Source organism: Manis pentadactyla, chromosome 11, assembly GCF_030020395.1.
Source record: "Manis pentadactyla isolate mManPen7 chromosome 11, mManPen7.hap1, whole genome shotgun sequence".
In the NCBI taxonomy this organism is placed as follows: domain Eukaryota; kingdom Metazoa; phylum Chordata; class Mammalia; order Pholidota; family Manidae; genus Manis; species Manis pentadactyla.
The window spans coordinates 82,584,640-82,597,420 of NC_080029.1; the positions used below are offsets into that span (position 1 = coordinate 82,584,640).

Sequence of the window (12,781 nt, forward strand, 5' to 3'; positions counted from 1 at the left end):
TTGCAAATCACCTCATCAGGTCTGAAGAAGGAAAGACAGCACATAGTCCTGGGCCTTTTAGCATGCTAAAGTGAATCTTACACATGATTACAAATGATGAGCATAATAAAAACATGTGCTACTCTTCTTTGGGGAATATTAACTGATCTCACTGAAGAATGACTCTAGAGCTTAATGTTTAACACAGTTTTGATAGGGGGTTTCCTTGCATGTTTACATTGCTCAGACTGTAAATATCCTGCCTTGCTTTTTCCAGAGGCCCTCACCCTATTCTGTCTAAGCTCATGGTCCCTGTCTCAATGCCATTTTATAAAAATCCGTTTTCATATACAGTTTTATGTAATTTACATTATAGAAGTTTTAAATCCTTACTGTCCATGATAGTTGGTCCTCACCAAAACAACTGACTTAATTATTTCTATAATTGTCTGGATATTAAGGCAAAATTTAGAATTTTGTAATCACTTTGCTATTTTAAACTACTATTTACTGTCCCAGTATCTGGGGAGAAAAAGGGTTTGCTGAATATGGTAAATAAGGAAAATGTATATGCATTTACCTTGAGAATCATTGTACTTTCAAGGCTCCAGCTATAGCTCTGAATTTAAGTAGTGAACTGCTTGTCCTCTTCTAGTAAAATGATTTTTTACAACAGTCTCTAACACAAAGCTAATCAGAGGGTAGTATATAGATGGAGCTGGTCCATGAGCAATGTATTACCTGTCTGTGAGGAAATAAATTCAGAAATTGAGTTTTTAGAAACTTGTAAAGTAGTTTGATAGAGCAATTTTATGTCTGTTGAATCTAACAACAAAAATTGAAACTTGTGTTTTGTATATTTATTATTTTCTACTAACTCATTTTTATTTTTTTATAAAATTGTTAGCCCACAGTGAATTGGGAATTTAAAGAAAAAGAGTCCTTTACCAGAGATAATTTGCAAACACTGTTCTAAAGCAATGTTTCACAGCGTTTCAAATGTCTGTCTAAGCTTCTGAATGATACCATATTCAAGGGTAGTGTGAGGTAGTATTTCCCTACCAGTGGCTCTTGAAGTGTGGGGATGGGAGAGTTGTTAGTCTTTCTTACAAAGTCTCATATTTTCCTTAAAAGTTGCGCTCTAACACACAACCTCCTTCCTCTCTCCATATTTAAAGATAAAGTTTTAAAATTTGGAAGGTCTGTACTTTTTTTACAAGTTATGTAATTCAAGTATTTTAAAGAAGTTCTATAATTCAGATCTTCCTCAAGCATTTCTCTTAGTAAGATGAGTTATTGCAGATTTATTGTGATAATTACTTATAGAATAAAGAGTGTGAAGGATTTATAACTGCAGATAAAACGTAATTAACTTTTGTTGCTCAAAGTTCTTCATAAATTTATCTTGATCAAGAAAATTATAATGTAGTTAGTTTTCTACTTGTATATAGCTGCTGGCTAGTGGTTACAATGATCCAATAAGAATGTTCACCCTAGTATGGGAGGGCGGGTGGGGAGGGAGGGAGAAGGGGACTGAGGGGTATTATGTTTAGTACACATGGTGTGGGGGATCACGGGGAGAACAGTGTATCACAAAGAAGGGACATAGTGGATCTCTGGCAACTTGCTGCACTGATGGACAGTGACTGCATTGGGGTATGGGTGGGGACTTGATAATGTGGGTAAATGTAGTAACCACATTGTTTTTTCATGTGAAACCTTCATAAGAGTATATCAATCATACATTAATTAAAATTTTTTAAAAAGAATTTTAAAAAATTAAGAAAAAAAAGAATGTTCACCCTAAATATTTTGAAATAACTTACATTAGAAGCAACTTCTTGGAAGTAAATTCCACTTTCTTTAACTGTTTCTTGTAAAAACACCATTTTTAATAAACCAAATACTGTAAGCACAAACTACTAAGTGGTTAAAATTTTAAAGGTTCCTTCATGTGTGGCCAGATCACAAGAGGGGACAAAGCACTCTGAATGGTGTCTTCAAACTATCAGAGTTCAGGAGAGGTTCCTAAGATTGGAATCTGTTTCCAAGCCAGAATCTGTTGTTCTTTGCTCTGCACTTCCGTTGAGTTGAGTGAGTGTGTGTATGTGATATGGAGAGAATTCTGTGAAAAGTTGGAGACAGATAAGGTGAATTAAGTCTGCATTATTAGTGCCTGTGGAAGCTAGATTGTTCTATTTTATATTTTTCCAGCTTTCTGATAGCTTGCTGGTACTTCTGATCATGCTTTAATTGCATTTTTTTATTAAAAGAAAAAGAATGCTTTTGAATATGTTACTAAAATATTAACATCATATCTACAAGATGCTCTCAGAAATGAACAGAATGAAATATGGTAAAACTCACGTATTCAAAATGTATGTGGCTTTTTAATCCTGGGGATTTTGCTTACTGCTCACTTACTGTAGTAGTTTTTTGCATCATGGATCAATTTTTAGCATGAACTGTTAGACTTTTTGAGAATCATTTGAACAATGAGATTGCATGGTTCTAGATTATTTGTATAGCTTTTGAACAATGCAGTTCTCAGTTTTTGAGAACTAAGAGGAAATACATAAATGATTTGCTCTAAAATTGAGTGATTTTTCATGATATAGTATAACAATGTAATACAACCTGATAGAGAATCCTTATGTTAAAAATAATTTCCCACTGGCTTTCCCTTAATGTATCAGTCTTTTCACTAACTAACTTATCTTTGTTTTTTTAAACAAATGTGTTGAATAAAACAAAATGGTGATTATCGTGGGTTGTGATTAAAAATAAGTAATTGAATAGTGTAGCATGGTAAATTTTACTTTAAAAATATTACCCAGAGTAGACACATTATCCTAAAGAATGGGAATGCTTTTTTTTAAAAACAGACATAACATAGTCACAAATAGTATTTTACTGAAACTAATTAGTAAAATAAATATATGTAACACTTGGCCTAATGTATAAAGTACTGTGGAAGTAATGCCATTATAAATGCCCTTTTGGCTCTAGCCTGGCCTTATGTCTTTAAAATAGTACACATTTTTTAAAAATGTGTTTCAAACTTGTATGATAGTGACTCATTTCAAACAGCATTCAACACTCTAAAATAAAAGTACAGGAAAAGTATTTCTGCAAACTGTCAAAATTTTATGTAAAAGAGATTTTGACCTGTAAGTGATTTGCTTTATAGTCAGATCCAAAGATCTTTAGATTTCAATGAACTTAAGTTCAATATATATTTTTTATAGTATTTATTTGAAATTTTTCAAACATACAGAAAAGTTGAAAGACTTATATGGTGAACATCAATACCTTATCCTACAGATGCTATCGATTACCATTTTGCTATATTTGTATAAACGTGTATTTATTATCCCTTCCATTGACCATCTATTTCTTGAAGTTTTCAAAATAAGTTGCAGACATCAGTGTGCTTCACCCCTAAACACTTCAGTATGCATGTAATGTATAACTTACAATGTTTTGGGGATTCACCCATGTTGCTGAATGTGTCAGTAGTTCCTGGTTATTGTTGGATTATAGTATGTTAAACAAATTCGTCCAGGTTGTTAATCCTATTGATGGGTACTTGGGCTGTTATGAATACAGCTGTTATAAACATACTTGTTTAAAATTTTTTGTGGATTTAACACTTTTATTTCTCTTGGGTAAATATCTAGAAGAGAAATTGTTAGGTCATAGGGTTAGCATATGTTTAAATTTACTTTAAAAAACTGCCGGATCTTTCTCCAGAGTGATTGTACCATTTTATGTTCCCCATCATTTGTTTAGCATCCTTGCCAACAGTTTTCATTGTGATTTTAATTTGCATTTCCCTCATGGCCAATGATGTTGAATACTTTCTCAAGTGCTTATTAGACATTTATATAACTTCCTTTGTGAATTGTCTGAGTCTTTTGCCCTTTTTATATTGAGTTATCTTTTATTACTGAGTTGTAGGGGATTTTCATATAGTCAAGATACAAGTCCTTTGTCCAGCACATGTTTTGAATATTTTCTCCCAGTCTACTTGCTTACCCATTTTCATAATGGTTTCAGTTTATTGTACTTTTTTCAACATTATGAAAATTTTGAAACAAAGCTGATGCTTATAGTGAACACCTGGACACCTACCAACCAGAGCCTATTGCCTACATTTTATTTCACTTTTCCTATCACAAACTAGCCGTCTTACTGTATGCATTTCAAGGTAAACTGCAGATATCTGTTCACTTCCCCCAAACATTTCAAATACATATTAATAATTAGAGTTTCATATTTGAAGCTTTTTTTCTTTTGAGGTAAACTTCTTACAAAGTGAAATACACAAATTTTAACTGACCAATGGTTGGGTTTTCACAAATGCTTATGCCTGTGGAACTCTAAACTTTGGCAAGATGTAGACTGTCTTGTAGGAAACCATCACTCTGGAAAGTTTAATCATGCCCCATCCCGGTTAATCTCCACCTCCATCCCTCCAGAGGCAACCATTGTCCTTGGGGGTATTTTGCGCCCTAGATTAGTTTTGCCTTTTCTAAACCTCATATCAATGAATTCATATATTATGTAATCTTGACTTCTTTCACTTAGTATAATGTTTTTTGAAATTCATCCATATTGTTGCATGGATGAATTTTTATAGCTGAATAGTAGTCCTTTGTATGAATATATCATAGTTTGCTTATCCAGTTTTTGGCTATTACTAATGAACTACTATGAACATCTTTGTACAAGTCCTTTTGTGGAAATAAGTTTTATTTTTGGGGGCAGTAAATCCCTAGTAGTGCAGTTGTTGAATTTTAAGGGAAAGTACTAGACCCTTTCCAAAGTGGGTGAAGCAAATTACACCTCTAACAATGTATGAAAGTTACTTTTGTTCCACATTCTCACCAAATTTGGTGTTGTCAGTTTTCCCCAGTTTTAGCCATTGTAGTGGACGTGTAGTGGTACCTTACTGTGATAGTTCACTGTACTGGGCATGGCTATTTCTTAGATCCCACCTTCTCTATCTAGCCACTCCCCATACATGCACTGTCACACCTCAGCTTTACCAGTTTTATTTCAGCTTTTTCTGTATCACTTTGCTTTCAAATTTTTATACCCCCTGTACTTTTAACTATAGCCCACTTTAGGAAAGGCCTATTTTTAAATTGCTGACTACTGTGATACCAAAGCATGAAGTAGAAGGAATTTATTTCTATTGTAGATTAACGGATTTGTTACCTTCTTACTTGTTTAGTTTGGGTGTTTTCTTAAGAGGGGAGAAGTGAGAGAATAACATTTATACTTGGGTTTATATGTGCAAATTGTACTTTACAGTATATTTTGTAATATATACTGTGCATATATAGTATACTATGTATATTATGTACTATACGTAGTATATATTATGTAGTATAGTATAGCTGTATAGACTATAAACGTAAGTTGTTGTTGCTGTCCAATACAGAAGATTAGCCACAGTTCAACTCTATATAATAAACACAAAAGGCAAAATCCCACTGGAAATATCCAGTGGCACTAAGGTGTTAAAGAATTTGGAACCCAGGCTATAATAGTAAAATGTGTGACAGCTTGGTAGTTTTAAGTTACTTTGAATAAATTAGTAGAGTAGCTACCTGAGTAAATATGGAAAAATCATCAAGGATACTATACCACCTGACTTCATTTCATTCAACAGTAACAATAGTTACAAAGAATTTTCAGGTAATAAACTTTTCTTTTTCCTATATAGTAGTAATTTTTGTGTTGCACGTTTAGAACCATGCGGGAGAGGGGCTTTTAGAAGTCTTGTTACCCAGGCTCTACTCCTGAGCAGTTAAACCAGAATATCTGGGATGGGACCCAAGCATCACACTTTTTAAACTATCCCCAGGTGGTTCCAGTGTGCAGCCTAACCCGTGCTGTGCAGGAACCCGTGAAATAAAGTTGAGGAGAGTGTGAATGTTCTCCTCCTAAAGCTGCTTCCACGAAGCTAGAAACTTCGGTGCTGCCTGCCAAAAGGGGAGTAGAGGTTTCCAGTTGGGCTTCACCATTTGCTGTGACTTTGGACAAGCTCCTTAGCCTAGTGTTTCTGTTGCGATGATTCAATGAGAGTATAATGAAAAGTTTCTAGTGCAAGGGGCAGAGCACAAAGTAGATCATTAACAAGTAGAATAAACTTGGGTTATAAACCATCAGTCCTTCTCTGTTAAATTTAGTGGCAGTCTTATTTGTCAGATGCTACTAACAAAGCCCTTATGTTACATCAACATGGAAATTCACACAAGGCTCAATTTACTGAATTGCCTTAATCCTAGTGCAGAGACAGGGCCTCTTAGTCTAAAGTCATCAACGGAGACCTTGATATAGTTATCTGATGAAATATACAAGAGTTAAGTGTATTACTTGAATTGTGTGCTTAGTCACACTTCTTAATCAGATGGGTTTTCCAGTTTTTTGTTCTCATCTGAAAGAAAAAAATTTGTATTTGATTTGTATGACTATTTTCCATATGCTTTGAAATAAAGCAACAAAGTTTACAAATTACATGTTTTATTTTCTAAATTGTAGTGCCAAGCTTTCTTTAAAGAGGAAACTTTGTAAAGTGAACTGTTTACGAATCTTTTTTCTCTAGTGAAATCTGAGGGTAGAGGCTGATATCATGACGGGCACAGAGGGAAAGAAAGAAGTGAAGGGAACAAGTGGGCGAGCACACAGTGGGTGGCACGAATTCGGCTCACTACAGCTGTGGCAGCTCTGGGAAAGCAGCCTAAACAGTTCTTGGGATTCTTGAATTTAGTAACAGTAATAAGGGGTGGGGCGCTTAATCCTTTTAAGTGAATAATAAACACTATGGAAGGCGTGTCTCCCAGTGCTCCGCTCCCTTGGGCAGTGGGTCACGTGGACTGAAAGTACTTCCCGATTCCCAGCCTCCGTCTCCCGCAGGCAGTGATCAGAGTAAGCTAGGGGCACCCCCAGGGAGAGGCAGGGTAGGTAGACTGGAAGGAAGTTTAAATACAGAAAGAGTGTGGGATTTCCAACTGTAACAATGCCACACTTTACCGTGACCAAGGTAGAGGACGCAGAGGAGGGGGCAGCAGCTTCGGTCTCCCAAGGAGGGGAGCCCGGTTTAGCCCGGATTGAGCATTCAGATGAACCTGGTGAGTACTCAGTTTGGGAGCTTTTGAAACCTGTATAGTTTTTCGCGAAACAAATGGTGACTAAAATATTAAGGATGGAGGAGAAGCACTGTAGTTAAAAGTTTTTCAATCAGGTGTTTCACTCCCTTGTATATCTGATAACTTATCTTTTTTCACATTCTGGTTTGTTTTTCTCCACAATGAGTTCTGTGTTCATTACCTGCAGGTGAAACTGAACTAGTGGCAAAGTATGAAGAGTTTTAAAGCAAAAAAATGGCATAGGAAAGTCAATTTATGCGGAATTTAGAATTAACCCTTAGCTCAGCTAGTTTAAATTTTATCTGGAAAAGTACATAAAGAGAGACTATGGTTCAGTAGTTTTGTACAGTGGACTTTGCACTTGAGACTTCTCAAGTTATTCAGTATTTTACCTCAGTTTACCGGTTAAACAGTAATTCAGTAGTGAATGGTCCAAGAATTCTTTAATGAAAGAACAAAAGTACAATAGATTATTATGGTGACTAGCAGCATAGCATCAGGTTTAATAAATTTGATTAATGAGATTATCCCTATTATTTTCTCTAAATGGTAACAGTTAATACTAGCTGGGGGAATTGTGGTTTTGAATTTTCAAACACGCAATTAAAATGTTAGTATTATGGTATTAAATATAGTGCTCATTTGAAGCCCTCTATTTTTTTAAGTATGTAAATTTCACAACTTGTCAAATTCCTTTTAATTGCATAATTTCAGTACTTTTCCTTATAGCAAGCAGCACATCACAATTCTTTACTGTAAAGAGCTGTTGACTCACTCCCATCTGAACAAATCTTCATGAATTTTTAAGAATCTCTAACTCAAAGATAGTACTATCAAAAAAATACTACTTTTGTTTATTTTTTTCTTCTGAGAGACTTTACCAAGGCAAGATAAGAAGGTTTTATGGCAACTCTTTGTTTGCTAGGTTATTTTCATTTTGCTGAACAGTAAATTTAACCTACTTTGAACTTGAACCTGATTCTTAACAACTTTAGCTCAAATAAGTTAGGTTCTCCTTTGGGGAGTGTGTATATTTAAAGCTGTACGTTTCTTAGTTGTCTTTAGGTTTTAATCCCTTTAGGCTTTTGTCTTTGTTATGGTCTTCATTAATTTCACAAAATGGAAACAAATCTATCTGTACCTCATTTCACTTCTCATTGTTTTTAATTTCTTCACCACCTCTATTTTATTATTTCATCTTTATGGTCCCATAACATATGGGGAAATCTGCTTTATTCAGATTAGAACAGTGTTGAAATTACTTAATCTATTAGTAACCACCTAGAAAAGCCATAAAAAATTTTGATAGCTGCCAAGTTTGTAATAAGTGACATTGTTAGGTGTAACTAATTTTCTTACATAGTAATTGCTTTGAACAAGGGAGAAATGACAGATTAAATTTAACTTGAATTTAATAAGGCTTTTTTTTTTTAAACACTTTTTTGTTATTTGATTTCATTAATAGTATCAGAGTTCTTAGGTTCACAAGTTTTATTGTTTTATACAAATAAGGTATTTTTAGGCCATGTATATTTATTTTTAATTCTCTTAAAATTCTCAAAATCAGTGATGTTTTTTATAGAAACATTTCATGAGTTTTAATAGTCATTGTATAACCCCTAAATGAGTTTGCTATAACATGTCCCTAATTGAAACTGGAAAATTCCTATGCTATTTTTTGCAATGTGATATTAATCAAAAGATTAAACACTCCACATTGCTTTCATCCATAAGCAAAAACTTTGTTAAAAGTAAATGATTTGTAAAAAAAAGTCAGTGAAAATCAGAAACCCAATGACATTGTTATTTTTTAGATAGCTCAGTTATTCTGCAGTTTAGAAAGTATAGTCTCCCAAGTTTACTATATAAGCTTAATTAAAGCTCTGTGATTCTACTTACTAGTTTTCATCCTCAGATGAGCTAGAATGATCTGCCAGTGATTGATGTGACTCCTGACTGAGGGTCTTATTGTCCAAATCTCTTGAAGACCCTTTGAAACAGCTGAGTAAAAGTACAGAATCCCTGCGTGTGGAAGATTTTTTATATTGATTGTTCAAACTCTGAAGAATTTGATTCCTTACATCATTTTTGTTCTTTAAACACTAGGTTGCTATAGAACATTTTTATTTAGAAGCCATGAAGTTTGTCTTTAAAAATAATAAAACAAGCAACAGACTGAACTGATCAATGAGTAACTTTATTTCCATTAGATTCTTTAATTTGAAAGTGGTTGTCTCATTTATTTATTTACTTGCTTATTTACTTTTTGGTGTGGTATTTTTAAGTTAGTTTTACTTATATACTTCACCTAATTATACTTAACCTTCTTATTAACTTTTATTTCCACTTTGTGTAAGATATTTGTAAATACTTGAAAATGCATCCTACTCTTACAATCCAAGTTAAGAACAACTCTGATGGGGCAAAATGAAGTTATAGCTTCCCTGAGCATGACAATAATATGTGAAAATAGAGAACATAGAATTTTTATTTATTTGTTTTTTTTGAGAGGGCATCTCTCATATTTATTGATCATATGGTTGTTAACAACAATAAAATTCTGTACAGGGTACTCAGTGCACAATCATTAATCAACCCCAAGCCTAATTCTCAACAGTCTCCAATCTTCTGAAGCATAACGAACAAGTTCTTACATAGTGAATAAGTTCTTACATGGTGAACAGTGCAAGGGCAGTCATCACAGAAACTTTCGGTTTTGATCACACATCATGAACTATAAACAATCAAGTCAGATATTATTCATTTGATTTTTATACTTGATTTATATGTGAATCCCACATTTCTCCCCTATTATTATTATTATTATTATTATTTTTAATAAAATGCTGAAGTGGTAGGTAGATACAAGATAAAGGTAGAAAACATAGTTTAGTGCTGTAAGTGGGCAAATGTAGATGATCAGGTCTGTGCCTATAGACTAAGTATTAATCCAAGCTAGACAAGGGCAACAAAACATCCACGGATGCAGAAGATTTCTCTCAAAACAGGGGGGATGAGGTTCTAAGCCTCACCTCTGTTGATCCCCAATTTCTCACCTTATGGTCCCCCTGCGACTGTGCCTGTCTTAGGTTGTTCCTCCCTTGAGGAATCTTACCAGTCTCTGGCTAACCAGTCATCTTCGGGGGCCATACAGGGAAATGTAAAGTTGGTAAGTGAGAGAGAAGCAGTATTCTTTGAAAAGGTTAGCTTTTTACTTTTTTGCAGATTTATGCCCTGTGGCTTCTATGCCCAGCATTTGTTTTGAGGTATCTTTATCCCTTGGAAGAATTATGATACTCGGTAATTTCGATATGAGGCACGAATTCTACTTAGGGGTTGTAATTATGAAGGAAGAAGAGAAGCTATAGAAGTAGCAGACAGAAGTAAACATGGGAAGATTGATTATTTCTTTGACATATCTTCTTGTAGTGTAACATAAGCGTGTATAGGTTTTAAATTACTAATTAAATTGCGCACACACATTAACATAATAGGAATACAGCTACATAACCAAAGCAGGCCTACAATTACCAGCCATATCCAGTGAAACCAAGAAAACCACTTAGGCACCCTAGGCATTTGTGAAAACTTATCAATGATATGATGGATATTGTCTAACTGAATTTGAATATTTTGAGAAAAATCAGACAAATTAAAACAACACATTCCTGGGAACTGTTCCCATCCCATATGTTCTTTTAACAGTAGATAGTCTATAGTTGCAAGATTTTGGAGTGCAGCAACTTGCACTTCTCCTAATTCTTGGTTGAGTTCTGACAGTATAGATCCAGTCAAATTTGTTGTTTTACTGTATGCACAGGCCAGCTTAGATATCTCCTTCTTCATTCCCATGGCAAGTCCAGGAACCAGTGGGATGAATGCAGCTACAACTGCAACAGCACCAGGATCTTTGTAGAAGTTTTTTGATGATCATCTTCTGGGATGACTCTTCCAGAGAATGTTGATGTTGGAAGTTCTTCTTCATATTATATCTTAATTCTTTTTCTGGGTAGCCAAATTAGGCTTTGATCCTCTGTATAAACACAAACAAACCCTTTGCCCACACTTTGATATGCCCTTTATACCATTGTGAAGAACTTAGGAGATCACCATACAGGAACTGTTTTTTTTTTTTTTAAGAGAAAGGAATATTATCAGAAAAATGTATTTCCATAGCTGATCATCTGACACCCTTTAAATGATCAAAATTAAGGATATTTAAAGCATGCATTAATTGGTGATTTGCAGTTAGTTTTATCCTATCAGGGAGTAATCCCCCCTTTTTTTTTTTTTTTGTTATAATCTACAATTACATGAAGAACATTATGTTTACTAGGCTCTCTCCTATATCAGGTCCCCCCCACAAACCCCCTTACAGTCACTGTCCATCAGCATAGCAAAATGTTGTAGAATCACTACTTGTCTTCTCTGTGTTGTACAGCCCTCCCCTTTCTCCCACCCCCCCATTATGCATACTAATCATAATACCCCCTTTCTTCTTCACCCCTTATCCCTCCCTACCCACCCATCCTCCCCAGTCCCTTTCCCTTTGGTACCTGTTAGTCCATTCTTGGGTTCTGTGATTGTGCTGCTGTTTTGTTCCTTCAGTTTTTCCTTTGTTCTTATACTCCACAGATGAGTGAAATCATTTGATATTTCTCTTCCTCCGCTTGGCTTATTTCACTGAGCATAATACCCTCTAGCTCCATCCATGTTGTTGCAAATGGTAGGATTTGTTTTCTTATGGCTGAATAATATTCCATTGTGTATATGTACCACATCTTCTTTATCCATTCATCTACTGATGGACACTTAGGTTGCTTCCAATTCTTGGCTATTGTAAATAGTGGTGCGATAAACATAGGGGTGCATCTGTCTTTTTCAAACTTGAGTGCTGCATTCTTAGGGTAAATTCCTAGGAGTGGAATTCCTGGGTCAAATGGTAAGTCTATTTTGAGCATTTTGAGAAACCTCCATACTGCTTTCCACAATGGTTGAACTAATTTACATTCCCACCAGCAGTGTAGGAGGGTTCCCCTTTCTCCACAACCTCGCCAACATTTGTTGTTTGTCTTTTGGATGGTAGCCATCCTTACTGGTGTGAGGTGATACCTCATTGTGGTTTTAATTTGCATTTCTCTGATAATTAGCGATGTGGAGCATCTTTTCATGTGTCTGTTGGCCATCTGTATTTCTTTTTTGGAGAACTGTCTGTTCAGTTCCTCTGCCCATTTTTTAATTGGATTATTTGTTTTTTGTTTGTTGAGGTGGGTAAGCTCTTTATATATTTTGGACGTCAAGCCTTTATCGGATCTGTCATTTACAAATATATTCTCCCATACTGTAGGGTACCTTTTTGTTCTATTGATGGTGTCTTTTGCTGTACAGAAGCTTTTCAGCTTAATATAGTCCCACTTGTTCATTTTTGCTGTTGTTTTCCTTGCCCGGGGAGAGATGTTCAAGAAGAGGTCACTCATGTTTATGTCTAAGAGGTTTTTGCCTATGGTTTTTTCTAAGAGTTTTATGGTTTCGTGACTTACATTCAGGTCTTTGATCCATTTTGAATTTACTTTTGTGTATGGGGTTAGACAATGGTCCAGTTTCATTCTCCTACATGTAGCTGTCCAGTTTTGCCAGCACCA

General features: G+C 35.0%; 1 protein-coding gene across 5 annotated transcripts in view; it reads left to right on the plus strand.

Annotated features, from left to right (window-relative positions):
* SLC12A6 (solute carrier family 12 member 6) overlaps positions 1 to 12,781 on the plus strand; it is a 105,055-nt gene that overhangs the window by 9,558 nt on the left and 82,716 nt on the right. For 2 of the 5 annotated variants that reach the window (XM_036887554.2, XM_036887555.2), the window contains exon 1: positions 6,479 to 7,121. The exons of the other annotated variants lie outside the window; for them this stretch is intronic. In XM_036887554.2, the coding sequence (XP_036743449.2) occupies positions 7,010 to 7,121 (112 nt within the window). In that variant the 5' untranslated portion in view covers positions 6,479 to 7,009. Of the gene's footprint in view, positions 1 to 6,478; positions 7,122 to 12,781 lie in introns of those variants that run through there. 5 annotated transcript variants of the gene reach the window in all.